Raw genomic sequence first — 23,249 nt, 5'->3', positions numbered from 1 at the left:
ATAGCTTCAGAGTTGTATTACATCTATGTAATTCTATCTCAGTGACACGCATTAGTCCCAGATAGATAGCATATGTGCTCCTTTTCCATAATTCACTTTGTATTTGTCCATCAGCAAAACCTTCTGTGAACTTGCACCAACACAGCTCCTGGAGGAGCCCCGCATGTGCTCAGACTCTGCAACTCCCGGGAAGGCTCCTGCAGGCACACGGAGCCGCTCACCGCTGCTCAGCGGACACAGACAGCACAGAGCTCGCCGCAATACAGTCCTTCCCCTTCCCACCGGGAGCTCCCTGTAAACGTCACTCTAGCTACTGTCCGAATACAGCAAGCACTTTACAAAGAAGACGTACGCCAGTAACTTGTGTAATGTCACTATAAGCATCAGAAGCCCATAATCACCTTGCTTAATCTTCTTTCAGGCAGACTACAAGTAGAAGAGCTATGCCATTTCGAGGACACACCAGAGAAGGCTAAGCCTACCGCAAAACGCACGCAAACGCGGGGGCACCGCATCTCAGCCGGTGCTCGCTGTGCTGAGAGCAGCCCCAGCTCCCAGACCGCCGTCCTTTCAAAGACCGGTACTGCGGCCACACGGGCACGCTGCGTTCCGGCCGCGGGACGGGACCACCGGGACCCGAAGAGCTGCGGGGCACCCGGCACGGATCGCGGTGCGGAGCTGAGGGGGCGCCCCGGCGGGCTCGGTGCGGACTACCGGCACGCAGCAGCCAACTCCCGGGACACAGCGAGACCTGCCCAGTTAGAGCTGGCTGCTGGGGGCGCGGGGACCTCACCCCGGGCTGGTGTCCCCGCGGGGCCGCGCCGCCCGCCTTCGCGTCTCCCCAACCCAGCTTACGTTGGTGCCGCGGGAGAGATGCGTCCTCGCCTTCTCCTCTCGGCTCCCAAATGCATTTGTATGCATTTGCCCGGGCAGCGGAGGTCCGAGGGAAAGCCGGAGCCGAACGCCGCGCCGCCGGAGCCTCAGGTACTGTCCATGAACCCCCGCCGGCCTCGAGCTCTCCGCCGAGCTCCGCGAAAGCCCGAGGGCGGCCCGCGCACGGCCCGCGGGGGCGGTGCGGCGGGGGGGCGCGGCGGGGCCGGGGGCGGTGCGGCGAGGCCGGGGGCGGTGCGGGGCGCGGGGGGCGCGCCCCGCGGAGCCCCCGGCGGCGGAGCCGCGCCGCTCCGCACCGCGCGGTGTTGGGTTTCAGCGCTCTCTGTTGCGATTACATCAGCAAACGCGGCCCCGGGGCGGGACGGCCCCGACCCCGACCCCGGCTCGGCCACGCGCGGCTCCGGGAGCGGAGCTGCCCCGCAGCAGCGGGAGGGCGCGGGGAGCGGCGCTGCGGCCCCAGGTGCGGGGCGGGCACGGACAGGTGGTGCCGCTCGGCGCGGAGCGGCTGCGGGCTGCGTTATACCGCGGACGTGGGGCGATGAAATGGGGCTGAGCGTGCTGGAGGGTTTTGCGTCTCAAGTGTAAGCGGTGGTGTCCAGCAAGGCTCCCTGTAGGAAACGTTTGAAGAGCAGATGTAATTCGGTAGCACTGCAGTGCCAAAAGAAACGTGACACCCTTTGCCGTCTCTTCCTGAAGGGACAGAGGTCTTTTTTAAATCTCAATCGGCAGTTCTCCTCCCCTGTCCCAGCAACAGGCTGCTATCGCTTTCTCCGGTAAGGCATCTCTGTGCAGGCTGTCCCAGATCGCACGGAGTAGCATTGAGCATTCTGAGAGATTGTGGCTTATGCTGTGCTGCAAACCCACGGTCAAAGCTGGCAACCTCACTTAGGAGAACTTCCATTGACATAAGCAGAAATTTTATGCGAGTTAGGAGTGTGGTATTTGGCTCTCGTTGGGTGGTATTTCACAAAGATCTCACGTCAGACCGCAGCAAAGACCTTCAAGTCATAGGTGTGATGGAGAGGGTGGCAGGAAATAAGTCTGAACATTCAGGAAACAGGAAGCTGAAGCGCAGAGGAAGGCTGCACAAGACAAGGATTCCATATGGTTATCACTGAGGATGCTCCACTCCGATGAAAGGGCCCCTACTGTGTCATCCAGGCATATGGGAACAGGCATAAAGATGCAGAAGTAAGGGGCAAATTCAGACCCACCAACATTCTTGGGTATAACAGAATACAAAGTTACAGGTGAAAACCTGTTCTTAGAGAACCCACTCAAAGGCTGTACTGTTTCATTTTACACTCAAGTTTATTTTTATGCATCTAGAATCGTCCAGAATTGATATGGTTTCAGTGACTGTCATGGGATTTCCTTTTATTTTTTGAAAGCTGAAAGAAAAAAACAAAAACTGATGACATTTTGTCTTCCTGTCTTCATACCTTGCATAAAAATGAATGCCAGCAGAACATAAAGACATATTTGCTCACTGAAGAGAACCTCATACCTGCCCAGGGAAGTATTAGACACTACTGCACTGAAGTTTTTGTCAGCATTTCTTTCTGCTTTACACCACACCTGAATGGCTTCCAACAACTTCAGTGTAGAATTTCATTTACTTCTTATTATTAATAAAATGACTAAAACGTATACATTACAGATAGGTTTTGGAACAGGTTGGTGCCATTCCACGAAACCTATCAATCACTTAAACGACATGTCACATATTCAGTAGGTACATAAGGTGGCTTCTTAACACTCCAGCATCTGCAGTAGGGCTGTTATGGAGAGAATGCTGCAGCAAGAGTGACCCTGGTTGAATCTCGCCCTTATTTCAGTGCACACCGAAGAACTGTCCTGCAGTACGTGGAGAGGTGGGGTGGGAACATCTCCTCTTGCTGAGGTCACTCTTTAGAGCCTCTGAAGCTGCCAAGAGAAGCAAAGAGCAGTATCTAATGCAGACAGAGAAAGCAAATCAAAATGCATGGGGAAATTGAATGTCTTGCCTGAGGTCAGACCACAGGTGTGCAGCATTGCTGGAAATAGCCCAGCAGTCCCTGCCTGGTAGCCCATCACCTTGTGTGGTAGACTTGCCAGGTCTCTTCTAAGCTTTACACTAAAAGTCAGCATCAGTCTGAATGTTACACTTGCTTCTTCCAAGGGTTCTTACTGTCTGATGCGCTAAACCTGACATGTTTAAAGCTATCAGACTACTTGTGTTTATTTCCAGAGCTAAATATAGTCATATGTGTACTTACAGACACCGAAAGACACGTTCAAGCTCCATACATGCTAGCTCTCATTGCAACACAGTGATGCTGGAGTTACATTTCCTACTGTAAACGTCCCCAGAGCCCATGTTTGCTCTCTCATTCTTGACTATAGCCTCTCCCTGATTTCTCTCCCCAGGTACACCCAGGGACTAGTGAAATACAAAATTAGTTATTTCAAGACACCACGTCTGGCCCTTCTGACATGATTTCAAGCTCTTATTTTTATTTTCTAATTTTTCAGAAGTTTTTTCCTCCCTTCATGAACTAATTTGTTCATCTGTCTCTACAGATTATGGCTGCTGAGTTCCAGCCTTGCTGCAAGACACATAGCAGAAACTGTTCTGAAGTGGTGTAAGAGATGAGGAAAGTGATTCCAAGATGGGATTCCCCTTCCAGGATAAGTACAGGGGAGGGCAATGGTACATATATCTCCAGAGCCTAAAACTACAGAGGAAAAAAAGAGTAAGAATTTGAAGGAAAATGTGTGAAATGGGAACATAAATGCTCTGTGTTGGAGTCTGAGCCTTATCCCACTGCAGGCAGTAGGAACTTTACCTTTGACTTCGGCCCGAGCAGAACAGGACCCATGTGAGTTTCCTGGTCCAGTCCCAGAATTAAGATATTTTGGCAGAAGATCCTTGCTGCTATTGAGTTCCCTTTGGCAAACTGTTTTCCCTGCACACCACAATATATGGTGTTAGGCTATGTACCAGAACTGTCGGAACCTAGTTCAGCAAAATATTTATTTAGATTTCTCTCTGTGGCAGCCAAAAAAATGTTTAACACATTGCTCTGGTTAAAGAAAGTTACCAAGCTATCAAATGTGATTAAGAAATACAAGACATGGAAAGGATTACACCATGTCTTTGAGAACAATTGGCTAAAATCAGAAGACCTCCAACTCTGAAACCATTGGGTTTTGCTGGATGTGAAAGAAATTGTAATGACCATTGTCTGCCTTCAGCCTCTAGCTGGGCCCATTATTTCCTCATAGAAGTAGTTAGGGAGAAATAACGTTTTCAAGTTTTGAATATGCCAAAAATCTGGAAATGACTGAAGTATGACCCTTGATGATTTTTTTAGATGAGTTCTATCCCTTTTAGTTTTGTACTTGTAAACTAGAGAAATAATATAAATGTACGCATCAAGGAAGTCATAGTGAAGAGGATTTATCTATCTTATAAGACCAACACACAAAAGCCTATGGGCTGAGAGAGGAAAAGAGATGCGCTGAGTTCAGAGGACCACACTTCAGACATCCTGGCATATAGAGGGGAAAAAAGAAAAAAAAAAAAAGGAAAAAAAGCACACTTCAGAGTGACAAAACTGCCAAGCCACAAATGACCGTATAGACCAGTGAGATTCCTTAGGATACTTAGTTAAAGCAAGCAGGGGAACGTGTCCAGCCAGGAGCAAGGAACAGAAGAGAGCCTCAGTGAACCACAAGACAGAGCAAATGCTCCAGACCACAGGGCTCCAGCAACTCTGGCTGGGAAAGGTGCCTCACCAAAGCCAGGATGATTGCAACTGTTTATGAGACCTGATAGCATCCATTTTAATAAGTCACAGCTATAGAAGAGACCCACCACAAAACAAAGCTGGAAAAATCTGAAATGTGCAACTTAAGTGAACTGCTCTGAAGAAGCAACCCCACACCCAGCATGTAAAGCTGTGCTACCTTGTTCCATTGATGGCATGGCATACACCACACCAAGAATGCAGAGAAACCAGGCCAAACACACAGGGAAATATTAAATGAAGAGAGAAGCAGTTATTAGGAAAGTAATACGTGAATGGAAAATACTATAGGAAGAATGAGTACAACGTGGGAACCACGGGAATGGCCCACCAGATGAGAAGACTGCAGTTACCAAATAGGCCAAACTGCCAAGAGTAGTGCAGTAAATTTCCATCTCAAAAGAAGCTAGTGGAAGAAAAAACAGAGTTAGAGAAAAATCCCCTTATTTTCATTTTTAGTTAATCTTTATCCCATCATTGATGGAGAGTTTTGCAATCTGGGCAGGAAGCAGAGACACCCACTCCTACAGGCAGAAAGATGCATTTGACGTGAGGCATTTTCTGGGATGCTCATTGAACTGAAAATCCCCTTTGTAGGTGAAGTCCACAAATATGACTAGAAGTCTGCAAGCCCAGGACCATATCACAACCTATACAGGTGTGTGCTCAGAGAGGAACAGAGAAAAAGACAGACCTCAGCAGCTGTGTTTAACCATGGGGCTGCAACCTCCCGTCACAGCATGGTCCCCTGCACCACAGGACTTCCCCAGCAGGTCTCTAGAAGACTCCTTCTCATGGAGGAGCCTTTTCCAAAGGGCTCCAGACTACTGTCACTGTACAAAACCTGCTTTCACTCCATCTATAAAGGGAGATAAAAGACTATTTCTATAAAACATGGAAAGGTCTGATTGTCCTATGTGAAACAGTGTTCCTTTGTGCCACCCAGGGACACTTGGCCTTCTTGGTAGTGCTTGCTGTCACCTTCCTGCATAGGAAGAAGGGGCCAAAACTCAGCATCTTGTAGGACATCTTTCAGTGGGACAAAATTTGCAGGCATTTCCCTTTGAAAACCTCTTTGTAAAAGAATAAAAACAGATCATTTTGGAGAGTGCCCACACTGATAGGATGCTCGCAGCCAGCTTGCAAAGTCTCAGCAGCACTAAAAACTACTCACACATCTGGAAGAACCAGCACAGTCATCTAAGAAGTATTTTGCTCCTGAGCCATAAAGAGCTGCACATGAGGCCAGTCTTCTTTCAAATCCATTCCCACACTTCTCTCAGCAACTGGGGCAGATGCTTCATTCCTTAGCTTGTTAGTTCCAGGAAGGTCTTTCTTGTCCATTTTTTTCTTCCAGCCTTTCAGGCAAGATTTCACAGCAGCATTCTGCAAGCAGAAAAATGTATTTCCAGAGATTCCTTCTTCAGTACTTACTGTTTTTGTTCAGTTTATTAGCAGAATTAGCTTCTGGCCACAGCAAGGAGAGGTTTCAGAATCATAGAATTGTTAAGGTTGAAAAGACCAATAAGATCATCCAATCCAACCATCAATCCATACCTGTGACTGCTGTAGACCATGTCGTTCAGTGTGACATCTACCCTTTGCTTGAAAACCTCCAGGGATGGCAACTCCACCACCTCCCTGAGCAGCCGGTTCCAACACCTCACCAAAGAAAGATTCACTTCTCCACTTTCTTACCAGATAACAGGCAAGCTACCAACGGCCAGTAGCTGAAACCACATTAAATCTCCACCGTGGAGTAAGGAGACTTCTCACATTAAAAATCTTATCAGTATTTTCTCCCATTGATTTAGTATTTAAAAGTTTCCTCTAACTTTGCACACATTGCCTTCTGTGTTTAAGTATCCTGAGTCTCTTACCAAATAGCATACCTAAATCAAGTAAAACAATGGAGCAATTTAAGCTTGACAATATTTGTTGATGATTTTCATTTAAAAAAAGGATTCTAGACTCAGGAGATATTAACATCATTGATAGAAATTGCATTATTTCTCACTTTATTTTTCCCTGGATATAATAAAAATTTTCCAGTGCTCTTTAGCTCCCAGTGAAGGAAGAAGCTGTGACTTATTTGTTTTCTTGGAACCTCTGGATCAAAGAAGCAAGCCAAAACTATTTTCAAGTAGGACTTGGTACTTTTGCATCATGGACACTCAATTTCCAAATTAAGCGTTCTAAAAGAGGCATATATAGTGACAGGAAAAGGTTTCTATATAGAAAGAGAGTAAGTAGTTCTGAAAATACCAGACAGCTGAATATGCGGTATCCCAGACCAAAATACACTGGCACCAACTTCAATGCTGATGTTTTTATAATAGTAGCACAATTAATTTTTGTAAATCCTTTGCAGCTGTACCACCAATATAGCATGGTATTTTTAACAGGGTATTTTCATTACCTTATTTTTAGAGATGAAGGTTTTAACCCTGATCTTCAGTTGTTTACAACTGATTGGATATGCGAGCAAGAACTTCTGTTGCAGGAAAGCAAAGGAATAGGTCTTTGCAGGCACAGAGTGATGTCAGAGCAACTCATCCCCTCTTGTCCATCTCTAGCCATGTCACAATGGAGACTGCTCTCAGAGTGGAACTGACCAAAATGATAAGCCCTGATAAAAGTATCAAAAAGAGTACAGAGAAGAGGTGGATACATTTGAAAGATGAGACTTTCTACTTGGATCAAACAAACTTGTTAGGCCAGATGTGCCTGGATTTTTCTTATTGGAGAGCAATAAAAACCTCATGGTTGTTGAACTACGCAGTGTTGGCTTAGAAATCAAAACAGTTGAACAGATGATGCAAGTAACTGTACCCCATTGACCCAAACATCCACAGAGGTTTTAATAAACATCTTTATGGTGAAAAGTCCAAACCTCGTAAGTCAAAGCACCAGCACTAATTTTTGTCTGCAGTATTACAAGGTGTGCACAGAAGTCCTTGCAGGATCATGGGTGATTTTTCATAGGGCTCCAGCTTCTCCTGGTGCTCAGGGTCCCCTTAAGACAAGTCAGTGTCGTACCCTGCATCTTCCAGAGAACGCACAGCAAAAAGCTGCAAAGTCTCACCTGAGCACAAGGGAGCTGATATGTTTTCAAAGCCTCATAACCCACCAGAATGTTAGGGGAAAGGCAAGACACAGACTGACACAATCTGCTTTGCAGGCAGACAGGTGTTTTCTCAGAAGCAGGTGATGCCAAACCTTAATTTGATCTCCATTTTCAAACATAGGCACAACAACATGGTTTTCATCTCCCTTTGGAAACTGACAGAGCAATACAAAGCTTTCTGAAGCCATCCAGCTGAGACAGACATTCACAGACCAAAATGTAGACCTCCCTAAAGCCAATAAGAGGAAAAAAATCCATAAAAATTCTGTAGTTTGTTCTTCTCTTACTTTATGGTTTGGGGAGTGCTTTTTTTTCCTAAGCATTTATGGCAATAGAATGTGCTTACAAAAAAAAAAGAGAGACATTTATGATTATCAGATGTTTAACTCCACTTTCCCAACACATGTAAGCTAACTGCTCCTTCCCAAATCAAAGTATTCTCCCTTAACAGCTAACTTGCAGTGATTTTGAAGTTACATATGTAATACAACAGCACTCTTATTTGCCTGCTGGAGAATCAGAACAAGATTTGTCTTAATACATCTTTTCAAAAATATTTTATTCCTTCACAACAAATTGCAACTCTTATCTTGGAATGTATTTTTATAGTTGAAATGCACAGTAAGAGTTAAACAAATACCCTCTTTTTTTTTTTTCAGATGATCTGCATTATTCTTGAAGTAACATTTGAAAAATTATTTCCCTAAGCTTAATTTTCTCTATAAATTAGCAAGTTTTTCTCTCTCTCTTTTTTTTTTTTTTTGGTGTGGTGATGGGAAGAGGGGGTTCCCAGTTCACTGGGGCAGTATGAGATTGATTATAAGCAGACTTCCTGCAAAAACTTGGGCAGGTCCTCTGGAGCATTCCCCAGTCGTAGAACATCGCTCCTCCAGAGCAGACGCCAGAGGGCAAAAATAAAACAAAGGGGGGAGGGCTAAACTTTAAAAGAAATAAAATCCTCTCTCCAAATCCAATCAGATATTTCAGTGACATGAACGGATCCTTCGTTTTTGGCAGCATCTCTTCTATCAGGTCCAGTGAAAAATCTTATGAAAATCCCAGCAACTGTCAAATGCAGACATGATTTTCATGGAAGAAGTCCAGATTCCAGAAACTTGTTTGAAGAGAGGATAAGTACTTCACATGTGCTTCTGACAGCCAGCTACAGCCTTCACTCAAACTCCATTTCCCATGCTTGAGAAAACAGAATAGATTTCAGAGGCCTTTGGTTTAGCAAACTTAGTGATAGGAAACATCCCAATCTTCATACATGGTATTTGGAAGTGGCATGTGACAATCTTCCATGAAGATACAACAGAGTTTTTGAAGAGGGAATGTTTACAAAGCAGATTGATAGTCTGATGTATCCAGAGTAATTAGTTGTAAGCCAAGTAATAAAAATGTGGAGAACTTACAAGTATGCCAGATGAAAGCAAAATTCAGATGTTGCATACTGTATGAGCACACAATGAAGGCCACTTTGTAATACAAGAGCACAAAACCATGGGCTGCATTCAGACCTAGTGTGCAGTACAGCTAAAATATCAGTCAAGCCAGATATTAATTTAGCTCATAACCCTAGGAAGGCATTTTTGCCATCTTATGTAAAGTGTCCAAACTCTTTACTGAAAGAAGAGCCTTAAATCATAGAATTCTTCAGAAATTATCCACCACTACAAATATCGCTTTTATTTAGATAAAGAACTGTAAGCACTGAAAACTTCATCCCCAGTGTGGAAGCTGTTGGTTAGCAGTGGAAAACCCTGGACCTCTTTGTCTCCTACTGTTATGTTTTTAAAAATTAATGCAGAACTCTGTCCGATCAGTGTTTATTTCTGACAGTTTTTGGCTGGGAGGTAGCTAATATCTTTGGCATGTTTTAAGTAGCATATCAGAATCAATCATTGACTTGGGTAATACTGTATTATACTTCTGTCTCCTGTTTAGAAAATAATGCATAGCAAGGGAACCCTTAAGGATTAAATCTTCACTTTGGAAGACAGCTAAGTGCACAGACACAAAGATATGGAGCTAAAGTAGACTGAAAAACGGCAGCTCTGAACTTATATTGTATACACACACTTGTTGATTTTCCTCTCCTAGTCTAGAATATTAACCAGTTCACCAACCTCATATTTCTCAGGAGAACGTAATGCAGAAAAAGAAACCACAAAAAACCCAACACAATTACATTCAAACTGTTTCGTTTTTCTAAGGGTCTGTATGCATGGAGGGCTACCACAAGGCTGCAGGTTTCTCTGGCCTCAGACAACCTGGTAGCAGGGGAAGCACACTGTGCAGGGGTGTGCTGGAGCACTTTCTGCAGTGGCCCATCCAGAGCTGCAGAGGAGTAAGGTACGTGGAGGTAGGTGCTGGCTGTGCTGCCAGTCTCTGCCCTGAACAAAACACATTAATGAAGCACTGTCACTAACACTGTGGGTCTCTATGGGACACAAAACACAGACACAGTCTTGTTTCATCTCATTCAATTTTTATATCCCCTCCAGAGCTGCTCTACACAGTGGAAGCCTCAGACAATTGTATTGTGGCAGCCTGGTACTTTGAAACCTCACAGGTGTCTTTATTTTATTACTATAACACTGCAATACAGTTTCTTATCACAACTGCTTCCTTCCCAGTTTTCTTTCGTGTAGCTCTAAGCACCGGAAATACAGAAAAGCTTGATGGATGTTGGCACTTGGAATTATGTTACCTTTTTTAATGTACTGTAGTCCTTAAGGCTTAAGAGTTGATCATCCCAAACAATACTAGCTGTGTTATGATGGTTTCTGTAGTGCTTGATTGTTTGGATTGACATTTCTACTGCACTATTGTCTACCACATATGCTTGAGCTTATGTATCTGAAAAAAATTGCAAACATTTTGCACACTGATGATCTTCATACTCAATTTTAAAATGAAGCCAAAACCTGTCACCAACAGGGAGACATTTAGCATTCCTATTTAACTGGACGGTGACTCCTGTTCCAAGAATCACCAGGAGCCTCACTCTTGCATTTCATTTCTACTGCATTATGTTCAGACTCCACACTACAGCCATCAGTTCTTCCCCCTCTGTTTCTGCTGTATGAAACCATGAAAACAGACTAGTCAGTATATTGCTTGGTCTTCTACTTCCATTGACAGCTGAGTGTCCCTTGGTAAGGGGAAGAAAGCACATGGAGGTAATTACTGGAGCCAAACAACACAAGACATCAGAACCTAGTTTAATCCACAGCAATTCTTAGAGCTACATCTAGCATTTACCAGAAAAAAGATACTTTGATTTTACAGGATGTAAGAAATGGGTTGTTATACATATGTTATTGTTAAGAGACTGCTTTAGAGAGTCATTAACTCCACTGTGAGGTATCACTTTGTACTACTATAGCTTTTAAGTTTTTTTTTTTTGCAGCCCTGTCATACAATTGACAATTTATAATAGTATGTTTGCCCCCAAACCTCTGAAAGGTTAGTTTATAGACTCCATAGTTTTATGCAAACAGTTTCAAACACCTTTAAATCTGGAAGACGATATATGCCTAACTTGGAAGTTAGCAATGCCACATTTATTTAGAAGAGCATTAATCTCTTTCTTAAGAAAGTGTTTCTCGCTCTGAATCTGGCACTCTTTGCTTTCCCAAGGAGAATGAAGCATGGCAGTTTGCTTTTAAGACCTTGCAGACAGGGCTGCTTTACAGCTTCCTTTTGTGAAGCTCCAGAGGCAGGTCTTTCTTACCAGCAGCCTCTGGCCTGAGCTCTGTGCTCACCATTAAGACCTTTGCCTGTTCCTCACGTGGAGTCTGCCATTGAACCCTGCTGTCCTCAGCCACGTTCTCCAGCCACCAGTGCTGCAGCTAGGAGCACAGGGCTGGCTCCCAAGAGATGTCATTGATTGATGTAACCAAGAACATATTTCATTAGAAGTACAACATGCTACTCAATCCAGCTGCTTATCACATAAATTCAGTCAATTCTGTCTTCAATTCTAATTTAGTTTTTCTTCTTTAACTGCACCAATTTTCATTATTATATTTTCGATTTGCATTAATGATAAGCATAGGAACAGCACTACTGAGTTCCTGATGATTGTCATCTGTTTATTTTTTTCAGCTCATCTAATAACAATGGGTCTGGTCCATTTCTTAAGAAACACTTCAGCCAACAAATGACATTGGAAAGAAAAACTGATGGAAGAAGTATCATTCTTTACAGTAAATTTGTACATTAACAAGATTCCTTCTCATCTGGCATTTCAGTTTAGTCAGCAGGTACTTTTTATCATATTCTCAGATATCACGTCCATAATAGAAAGGCATTAAATGATCCAACACAGTCAATTGACATCTATGAAGCATGTTAAATATTTATGTCTTGTTTGGGATTTGCACAGAACTGAACTGGTGAAAAAGCAAAGAACCATCTCCCAGAACATTAAATAAAAAACACCTGAGAGCATAGAACATGAATTACTTTTTCATTTCCTGATTCAACAGCATTTTTAAATGAACAAATGATTCTTCTTGATGAGTTTTCCAGAGCAGTTTTGGACAGGAAAATGGAAAAGGCTGTGGCTCGTACACTAAAAACAAGGAGGAATCCATGTAAGTTTTGACAAATTTCCTCTTCACTCTGAAGGAGAGTGAACTCTGATTTTCTCGTAGGAAGCTGATTGGAATGGGCTCTAAAAATGACAACACACCAGTGACTGGTGGCCTTTGTGCAGATTATTTATGGAAAAACTAAAAGGAAGAAAGTATCTAAGCAGGTACTACAAATAAGCCCAGAAAATATGGCATGTTTGAGAAGAGTACAAAGAGAAGGTGTTTGACAGACAATAGCCAAGACCAAGCAACATCTTAATGTGATATATTTTGCATGGTCAAACACCGCTCAAATGGCCAAGTACAACTGAAAAACTGAAAACTTGTAACGAACACTGTAGTGACAGTGCTTTTCACAGCAGGGAGTTTCTACAGGTTTGTGTTTGAGGGGCTGTGGGGTCCGCCCTTTTATTTACTTCTTGAAATCAGGATAACCAAGATATCCTTAACTATTAGAAACATGATCCCTGCAGAAATCACATCTGAGCACTCCCACACAGGGAAGGTGGTGGTAGGTCCATGGACCACACATCAGAAACAGGGCCATCAGGCTCAAACTGCTGGGCTCTAACAGGCACAGCCCTACAAATATAGAAACCTCTCTTCTCTCCATTTTCAAACCTGAAATTTTCCTCAGACATATAAAGACATATAATTAAGGACATTTTGCTGGCTGTAGGGACACAAATATATAGAACTGCTCTAAGTTAGGCCATTAAAACCAAAGTGGAGATACAGACCATTAATCAAGAAAAAAAAACATTTATAGGAGGAAGGAGGGGACACTGCATGTCTGCCAACAGATCAAGACACAGCCTCACATTTGCAATGGACCTCAGCACAGAATCCCCACATTCTCCCCCTAGCAGGACCAGGAGTATGCCTTCACCCAGGTGCCCTTAGCATGGGTTGAAAGACAGGAAGATGTGGCTCTTGCTTTGACATAGGGCCATCAGAGCTTATGAGTACTGCTGTAACATCACATCCACAGTTGTACTATAGACAGCAGAGAGATTACTAGCAGAGGCTAGGTTCAACTATAAGACTTATTTTAGTTCATGCAGTGGTCTGAGGAGAAAAAGGACATTACTGTCATATACAGTTTTGCCGTGATACATCTAGTTCAAATTGCCTTGTGTTTTGCCACAGAAGTTCTCCAAGCAAAGGATTCTGAAGCAGTGAGCAGTTTCTTGGGTGCAGCAGGGCTGTGACCTGCAGCATGGTCCTGCTCAGTGCCCATCTGCCTACTGAGCCCCAGAGGCATCCAGCACATCTCTGCTTTTTAATGCAAATCCATTGCATGCAGCTGCAAAATCCACTTGTCAGCCTTACTTCTGTCACCTACAGACCTGGAAAGTCTCTGAGAAAGCAGAATTTCTAAATACTTGCCATTTTACTCCTTGTAACAGCAAAGGGACCAGCACAATAGGAGGATGTTACAAGAAAATGGAGAAGTGCTCACAAGTCTCTGAAGATGTAGATTTGCAATAGAAACTCCACAAGAGAGGCATTTCCAACCAGTGATCCTTCCCCAGTGGCAGTCAGCCCTTAAATGAGGTTTAAGAGGCACAGCCAGACTCCACCCCTTCCAGTCCCACACTTGAATTGCCTTCACCTGTGCTCCCAGGGCTGACCAGATCTTTTCCCCAGGTGTTCAATCAGTGGTTCAGGCCATGACACAACAGTTACCATACACCTTTACACAGACAACAATATAGGTTGGTAGGGCCAGTAGAAAGCAAAGCTGAGAGCTTCCAGCAATTTCTTTTACTTAAAAACCAGGCTTACAGAGGACCTCTGTGCAAGTTAACCACTTGTGAATCCTACTTCTACTCCCACTCCAGGAGTAGATGCACTGGCTGGACATGGCAGTGGCACTCAGCACTGAACACACCTCCTTTTTTGCCATAACAGGTGACTCAGGGCAGTGCTACACCACCCAGCAACCATGGGAAGAGGTGACAGCAGGCCTCAGCTGCTTCACATGAAGCAAGTCACCAGCATGCACTGCTGGCCAAACCGACCCTCTGGATGTAAACATGTTACAATTCAAGTTGCTTCTCAGGACAAAGCATCCTTTCTCCTTAACACCACACTCAAGATTGCTCCCATCCCCTTAGAGCTCTTCTGTCTCCAAAGATCATGTCTCCTTTACTGTAACCAAGATGATACCCTCAGGTCAAGACAGCAATGCAGCTGCTATGCCAAAACAGTAGGAGTACTTTGCTACAATAGAGTTTCTTGCTGAGTGATGAATTCAAAGGAGAAAGAGGTAAATTCACCCTTGTCCAATTTCCTGTGGTGAGGGGAAAGAGATTGCTACTTCAGATTCAGCAGATCAGTTTTGCTGACCAGTTCCCCTGCTCTCTCAGGAGACATCCTTCTTGCCAGCACTGTGGATGCAAATGCTGCCAGCACAGAGTAGGGGTGAAAGTTGGTGTTATTCAGTGAGCAATGCTGGGGGTGTTGTAGCATGCCTGGTTGCCAGGGTCTCAGCTTACTTACTACAGATACAGAAGGACAAATCTGATCATTCTGCCACCAAGTGTTGCCTTTTCTGTAGCAGTGGCACACAAGAAAGCAAGGGATGTGCCTCAGCAGGCCACAGCATTGATCTGTCTGTCCCTCCACAGCAGATGTGACATCGGATACCGATACTTTGCAACACACCATAGGTACACACACTCAGCAGTCGCTCTTGGAGCAGCTTCTGGTCTAGAAATCCAAATATTATCCTTAGACTTATGAGCAACATCTCCATAGGTGTCAGCAGATGTGATACCAGTTCCCCAATCAAACCTGGCCTGTGTGCTAGAGAAATGACACATTTCTAGTTTTAAATGAGTTTACTTTCTATTGAGAGTTCCAAAAGCTCTCCAGGGCTTCTTAACAAGCTATCAGAAAAACAAAGCCCTTAAATCTCTGAGCTGAAAGCAGACAGCACAACTTGCAGGACAAAGCCTTTGGTCATATTAGTGGGTAGGACTGCACTGGTCAGAATAACTATTTCTAAACACCTCCACAACTCATTCAGCCTCACATACCTGTCAGTGTTCTGAAACAAAAAGAACATCTCACCTTCAGAGGCAACAAAGACTTCTCTCAGTACTATGTAAAATCAAAAGTACTTTGGCTTTTAAAAACAACTAAGGAAATCTCATAAAATAATAAACACTTCCAGGTCCCATCAGTCTGACTAATCCAACACCCAAAAAAAGGTAGCTGAGGTAGCTAGACATACCTACAGAGAACTTTAAATTATCAAAGCTAATTCTTACTGTGGTGCAGGTTGAGGCAAAGATATGCAGGATATGACAAATGAGGGCCTATTTCAACAGGCAGAAGTCCAAATGCTTTCCTTATTAGCACAGAGGTAAATCACTCAGAGCTGAAGGTCGTGTGCACAGTGTGACACCGCTGATAGTGGCAGTGGAAGCTCAGGGGGATGCAGCTGCACATACACCACTGAAGCTGGCAGCAGTTCTTCCGCTGTGTCTGGTGGACATTCAGTACGTGCCAAGAGAGCTAAACACTTAGAAACAGTGCTGTTCATGGATTATTTTATCTATTGGGCCATCTTTTTTCTTCTCACTAACTACAAAATCTGAAGTTTCTATTTGGAGTTCCTTTGACAAGCATCCTACAATTAACAAAGTTGAATAAGCAGTGCATCCTACGGACATTGACACCATATAGGTGGAGGAAGCATAACATTCAGCTTCTTCACAAAGTTTTGCAGCAAACCAGTGTGTTTTGTTCCCTTATTTTACGCCAAGGCTACAGGAGAAGCACTATAATGAAAAACAAACAGAAGAAGGAAACAAAATGGCACAGCTCTATAATTACAGGCTTATGCATTAGTATTTCTTTGTATTTACACATATGATAACAGAAAGAGTTGCATACAGCAGCAAGACACTGAGATAGCAAAATATCCCTTTAACATCACAGCTGGCCTAGAACAAGTCTCCAAACACCCACATAAAACTTAGTGAATAAAGCAAGAAACAGAGAGGGACCAAACAACAGCTCCAAGCCTCCCCCCTGTACAGGACTTGCATTGGTTCAACAAACCATCAGATAACACAGGAAAAAGCACATCCATTTATCCCTAAAAAGAAAGACAAAAACAAACAAACAAACAAAAACAACAAAAAATACCCACCACAAAGCACCATCACTCTACAAAGAATCAGCTTAGCTCAAGCGTAGCAACCCCAGTAAGCACAGTATCCCAGCTGCAACGTACAACAGCCTTACTCAAACATTGCTTCTCCCAGAAGACGCCCAAAACAGCAGCACAGGGTCCACATTCACTCAGGTGAGAAGAGCTGGCTTTACAGAAGAACACCTCAGCCACCTTAACCCAGCAGCAACAGGAACAGCTTCAGGCCTGGGGTTTATGTAGGGAAAGGGGCTGAAAGGGGCTGACAGGGACTGACCATAACAATCAGAGGCAACAAATCTCAGCTGAAGCTTTGCCCAGGGCCATTGCTGGGGTTGTTTCTGACATAGAGGGCAATGACATCTTTAATCACCAGTCTAGATTTGGGGGCTTATTTGTACCTGTGTCATTTACATGTTTCACCACTTATTGAATAGCCATCTACGTTCAAAGAGGTGGTATGGAATCAAAATCACAGCACCATCAAATCTGTTAACATGGGGTTAAATCCTTTACTCAAGCTGTTGAGTACACCTGCCTCACCTTTTGGGGGAAAAAGAAAAGAAGAGATATATTTACCTTTCCTTTGAACTTCTGTATCGAGCTGGAAGGGGTTCAAGTGCCCCAGAGTAATTTATTGTAGCTGCTGGGAGATAGGAAATCTGCATATACATTCCTGTTATTAGGAGTAAGCAAAAGAAGGCACAAATTTCACTTCTGCAGAAAGCACATCTATCTTCATGTGAAAGTGATTTATGTGGTGAAACCATCTGTCTGTTTACACCTTTTAAAGTAGAATAAATGATTGCTAATGAAACAGCCATTTAGAAAAAGGAATAAATATAGTGGTGTAAGCAGGCGCAGGTCTGGTTTGCTTCACGGCATAAATGGTACACTTCAAAGTAGGTTCTGAATTGCATACAATACTGGGTGTCACCACAGCACCTCCCAGTACGATGTGAGTTATGGCACTGATGGTTTCCTGGGGCCTACAGAAATCAAAAAGTGGACATGTGTAGGAGAGACAGGGAAGGTGTGCTCCCAGATACCATCTGCAGACCCCAGCAGGAGACTGACTGGACATAAGGACAAAGTTTTTTTACAGTAAGAGTGGTGAGGGACTGGCACAGGTTGCCCAGAGAGGAAGTGGATGCCCCACCCCTGGCGATACTCAAGGTCAGGCTAAATGGAGCTCTGAGCACCTGATTGAGCTGTAGGTGTTCCTGCTCGGTGCAGGGGAGTTGGTTTAGATGATCTTTAAGGGTGTCTTCCAACTCAAACAATTCTATGATTCTATGTTTTATGGCTGTGAACGTCTCCTCTCTGCTCCCCACCTGGGCCCATGGGCACTACCCTGCTCTGGCTGATGGCAAAGAAGTTTCTGCCACCTGCCATCCAGCTCTGGGTTTCCTTCACTAACCTGAGTGCTCACCACAATACAACAAGTGGTGCATAACTAAAACATAATGTACCGAGGCGATCCCTCTGTGCCAGACCACCGCGCTGTGTTCAGAACAAACTGGAACCAGTGCTGTGCCAGAGAAGCTGTGCCCAAGCTGTGTTCCTGGGCTCTTCAGGCACTAAGAGCCCACTGGTGTCTGTCTGCTGGCCCCATCGCCACTGTGGGTCCACACCTGGTCGCTGAAGATTTACACAGCATGTAAGCAACTGCCAGCTACAGACCAGTAATATCTAAACACCCACTTTTCACCTCTTTAGGTGAAATAGGTTAAATCCATGTGTTTAGCTTTTACTTTTCCATGTTCTACAGTGCATAAATACAGACCAGATGTGCACGAGGATGGATAAATCTCTACCAGACAGAGAGAAGCAGCGTCAGAATCTGCCTGGGCACTCCAAGCTGCTCCTGAGGCACAGGCAGGGAGCAAGCAGTTGTTCTTCCCTGGGAAGAGCTGATGGAGATGGCCTCACCTCTGGAGAATGTATTCCTGCATTTCAGGTGCGCGTCGGTAATGAGAGCACAAAAATGCTGTGCACAAAATGGTTATTCACAATAAAACAGCTAATAAAGTAAATAGTTATCTAAAGATAAGATTAAATTATCCAAAACAGTAAGAGCATCAACAGAAGCTGTTTTGCACTGTTTATTAGATAGATGTTGCTAAGTCTGAGTAATCTACAAAAACACCATGGAAAGAAATTCCCTGAGCATTGTAATTTTTGTGATGATTTTACTGAAAACCTAGTGTGTTTAGATGTAAAACACAGTGCAGGTAATGATTCTGCTTACTGCAAGATTGATTAACTAAGATTCACTTAGTTAATCAAAAGTATTCCAGAAACACGATCAGAGCTCCTTTCTTTGAATGAGTTCCACTGGGAATTCAAGATATATTGTGTGTAAGATGACACGTAAGTTAATTGGCAGCAGCTTAAAAGATTTGAGAAAGGTTTCTCTAATGCAGTGCATGTCCCTAGGAAGCTGTATTTGACTCATAATTGCAACTCCATTGTGTGCAATGCCCTTCTGCCTTCCCAACAGAGCCAGAGCCGAGCACCCCTGATACGCAGCCACCCATTGCTGGAAGCCCCCCAGGATGGGGCTCAGGCTTGCTGTTTGCTCCCCGTGTGCAGGATGTTCAGGTAGTGTCGCTGCTGAGCAGCCTCTTGCTGCAATGGAATTGCTTTTCTGACATCAAACGTCCAAACAAAACAAACTCTTTCGGTATAATAATATTTACTGAAGCATCAGCTTATGCTAGAGACAGCAGAAGACTGCTAAGAAGAAGGTCTAACCCAAGAGGATGTTTAGAATTTAAGATTCGCTTAGCCCTTATGGTGTAATTTGTGCCATATGTTCTCCTATTTACAGTTTTCCAAGCAAACCATTTTCTATTAGTTTGCAGCACAAGGAACTTTCCATACAATAGTAACTCTGAGCCTTCCCCCATAACACAGCCCTTAAGTCCTCACTGAATAATATGCACCTTCTATATTTTAACCAGTCTCTGGCAGCAGGGAGAAGTTGCACGTGATGAGCCTGATTTATTGCAACCTCATCTGAGGGAACTGAGTGCCTATAAAATACAGAGCACTAATTTTGTTTTCTGTTGACCTTTTGCATCCAACCCTGAAAAAAACTTCCTTTGCAGGCCTCTTCCAGCTGTTGGGAGCCCAGGATGCTCTAGAGTGAGTCTTTAAATAGAAAGATGGAAGTCTTGTGTTATTAGTCACACTGAGGTCGCAGCAGTAGTAGTAAATTAATGACCACTAATTGTCATAAACTGTCTGAAGAGAAGGGGACAAACTGCCAACCTCTGCAGAAATGTTCGTGTGGTTCTCCTGTCTGCTCTGGAGGGAACTCTGGCTTCTATCTCAAGCAGTCCTTCAGGCTGCCTGCGCAGTACGTGTTGATTGGACGTTTCTGTGCAGCTTCAGCCTCATCCCTTCGCAGCCGTTCCAAGTTTCCGGCGCCTCTGCTGAGCGGCAGCCGTGTGTGCGCCACATTTCATTCCATGCATGTGGGGGTCGTGCACACTGCTGCTGCTCTTTGCATTTTTTTTTTTTGCACGTTGTCTTTGAAAAATGGGATGCAGCTGGTCCCAGGGCAGATTTATTGGTAACTTTCCTGGTCTGCTGGCCTGACCGTTTGGGAAAATCCTTGCTCTACTGGAAGACTCGGTCCCATTATGGCAGAGAAGTTCCACGTGTTCAGGTGGCAGCTGTGTCCTCTGCGGGAGGTGGCAGAGGGAAGCAGTTGTGCCCTCTTCTGCCTGAAGAACATAAAGTTGGCATTTCTCTTTTGCCACAAGTTTTGCTCCAGCACTTTTCCCCTAATCATTCTGAAGAGATTTTGCATCCACCCCTTCTTGTTTCTGTCCATCCTGCCTAATGATGCCTGTTGTTCAAGGCCAAATCCCGCTGCTTGGTGCACCTGGAAGCACCAAATTACTGCCTCTCCCACCTTCACAGCCTCAGGGATGTCTCAGCTGCAGTCCACTCCTTCGGCAGGATCGCATGTGTGAAAAGACCAATAAAGGTCCCCCACTCCTGCCACTGTACCTGGCAATGGTTTTTCATTCAGTGAGTAAAGAACTGATATTTGTAATTGCTGTTCTTACAATGTAAGATTTCTCTGCTTACATTTCTGCTGAACTTACCATTGCTCTTCATATGACATTTTTTTAATGCACAGCCTGCTTCCTCTGTATCAAAATGGGTAGATATGTGGGTGAACATTGTCCAGAGCTTTCACTTCTCCAGGCAGTGAAAGGCTTTGCTTTGTTGTAAAAGAAATATATATTTTCCTCTTGTTGTTCTTGAGATCAATGCTTGACAGCTAATCAAAAATGAAATGCGTTGGTGTGCTTAGGTCAACATGAAGTGCAAACCAAAAGACAAAAACAAGAAAAAAATTGTCTCAAAGTGCTTTGAATTGTCCCTTTTCCTTGTTTGGCAGTAAAAGAATATATACAATGGCAATTATCCCTGGGTGTTAAGCTTATGCTTATTTCTCTCATGTGTCAGCTTTGCTGTAACCTTGGCATTACCACCTCTGGAAATCTAGCACTTGTTACAGGACACTCAACTTGAAACAACACAGCTCTCAAGAAAACATATTTCTGTGACTCTATTTCCATTTTGTTTGTTTTAAGAAGCCTTAGTACTGATTTTCAATCTGTGGGGATCTGCAGGAGGATCCTTGCAGGCTGGAACACTGGGAAACTCCCACCTGAGTGGAGCAGCACTGGCCCATCCTCACCTCCCACTGCTGGGAGCAAGCAATGCTCCATTTAAGCTCGAGGACCCACACCCATCGCATAGGCACTGTGCAAGCAGTGGGGGCTCGCACCCAGTCAGGGACCCATTTCCAGCCAAATACCTCTGGAAAAGCAGACAGGAGCCAGGGCTGGACACACACTTCAGAGCCCCAGGACAGAGCCAGAGGTGAGCAGTGTTCATGGCCCAGGACCTGCTGCTCAGCTGGTTGGATTTTCTTTAGGTCTGATTCATGCTTTCTGTCTCTAACACCCATCTTTCTCTTCTAATTAACTCCTGCCACGTGTTCCAAGAACTTCTCCCAAAAGCTGAACATTCGCAATTGCAGGTATCTGCTTGCTTGTAGTGCAACTCAGATACAGAAAACTGCCCTAGTGGTTCAGGCCCCTCTTCAGGCTCTTTCTTCCCTCTGACTCTGGATCCATTTCACTTTGTCTCTACAAAGAAGAAAAAGCAACACCGAGACGGCCCTCATGCTGAAATCTCTCTCTGTGATTAATAAACTGAGAGTATTTAATTGTTCCCATTTGACACAGATTGAACACGTTTACGTTTTCTTTTGGTGTTAGCCAATAAAAAGAGACAAGGAAAGCTGATTCAACCCTTATGTTTCTGAGGCACACTCCTGGAGCTTTCAAAGGGAGATGCATCCATGGGACAGCATGATGGACTCAGGGTTCAGTTTGCCAAAGCATAGTGCTCAGACACCCAGTGCTGAGAAGACTCTCCTGCTTCCTTTCACTTCTGTGCTCTAAATGATGTCTCAAATCATTCTCTAGAGCAAAACCTATCAGAGGAAGAACTGACAAAAATGTTTTCCTCGCACAATGCTAGCAAGATGACTTTCTTGACTATATTTAAAATAAAAAATACTGGGAAATAAAAGAAAATCCTCATGTGAAATTGTACAGTGAATGCCAATATGTTAAAAATATGATATTAAAATGTATACATGAACACAAACATCTTTCTAAGGAGACACTTTTTATAGTCTACCACTGAGCAAACTCTGCTTTGTGTACATTACCATAACTTTTTGGAATGACACTGTCACGCACAGGCTTCTCCTCCCACACAGACCCTCTGGTGCCAGAGGCAGCAGCTGAGACCAAGTTCAGGAGCCTGGACTAGACTTTGGGCCTGACAGCCCCTGCCCAGCTGCCACCCAGCCCTGCAGATGCTGACAATCTCCATGGCCCTCACTTATTGATGCTGCATCTTCACAGACGCCTGAAATTCTGCTTCTGTGCATTGCCAGTCACACTCAACATAGCAGGGCCCCCGCAGCCCTCAAAGAGGCAGATTTAGAGTTTCATTCCTAGCCTTTCTACTGCACTTTCCTTCTGTATTTGTAGTTTTGCATGACTAATGGTCCATTTTAAGGAGAGCTCCAAGCCTTCCTTACACAGGTCAGCAATAGATCTGGCGATCCCTTAACTTGTTTTTTCCCTACAATTTCTTTTATTTGAACTGTGGAAAGTGTACACGGTGGAACTGATCCAGCCATTCTCTCTCTCTTCTTCTGCTTCAGTTGAAAGCCAACGTAGTACCTGTGCTTTACTGCACTTTCCCAAGGTTGGGGCAGTGTCACTGAGCAAGATCTCTATATAAACAATAAAATAAGTAACAGTAAAATATTATTCCCACACAACACCCATCTCCAAAATTATTTAGCTCAAATCTTGACTGAATAATTCAAGACCAGTAGAGCTGTGGTAGGTGGAGGGATGGATTTAGATGCTCTTAGAAGCATTTTTCAACCCTAATGATTCTAAAATTCTATGAAATCTGGAGGCACGTAAATTGAACACAGCAAGTCCTTAATGCAGGACAGAATTGCAGTGTGAATATGGTTTAAATATAATAATGCTAAGATTAAACAAAAATCTGATGGATGCACATATATGTGCAGGAGGCTGAGCGCCCAAATA

The 23,249-nt window shown here is 44.0% G+C and overlaps 1 protein-coding gene and 1 long non-coding RNA gene across 5 annotated transcripts in view; one reads left to right on the top strand and one right to left on the bottom strand.

The window, feature by feature from the left end:
* The window catches only part of COL24A1 (collagen type XXIV alpha 1 chain), a 116,589-nt gene extending 115,537 nt beyond the window's left edge, over window positions 1-1,052 (bottom strand). For all 4 annotated transcript variants that reach the window (XR_005861877.2, XM_015290844.4, XM_040704847.2 and 1 more), the window contains exon 1: window positions 856-1,052. Coding sequence is in view for 3 of the 4 variants with exons in the window: in XM_015290844.4 (XP_015146330.2) it covers window positions 856-911 (56 nt within the window). In the remaining variant the exon portion in view is untranslated. The remainder of the gene's footprint in view (window positions 1-855) is intronic.
* LOC121111359 lies at window positions 144-22,213 on the top strand. Its single transcript, XR_005861878.2, has 5 exons — window positions 144-984; window positions 3,454-10,164; window positions 11,923-12,023; window positions 18,350-18,538; window positions 19,082-22,213. It is a non-coding gene; the product is annotated as an uncharacterized LOC121111359 (long non-coding RNA).
* Window positions 22,214-23,249: the final 1,036 nt, after the last annotated feature.

Source organism: Gallus gallus, chromosome 8 (assembly GCF_016699485.2).
Source record: "Gallus gallus isolate bGalGal1 chromosome 8, bGalGal1.mat.broiler.GRCg7b, whole genome shotgun sequence".
In the NCBI taxonomy this organism is placed as follows: Eukaryota; Metazoa; Chordata; class Aves; order Galliformes; family Phasianidae; genus Gallus; species Gallus gallus.
Note: the sequence above shows the minus strand (reverse complement) of the source record. Positions and strands in the feature narration are given on the sequence as shown.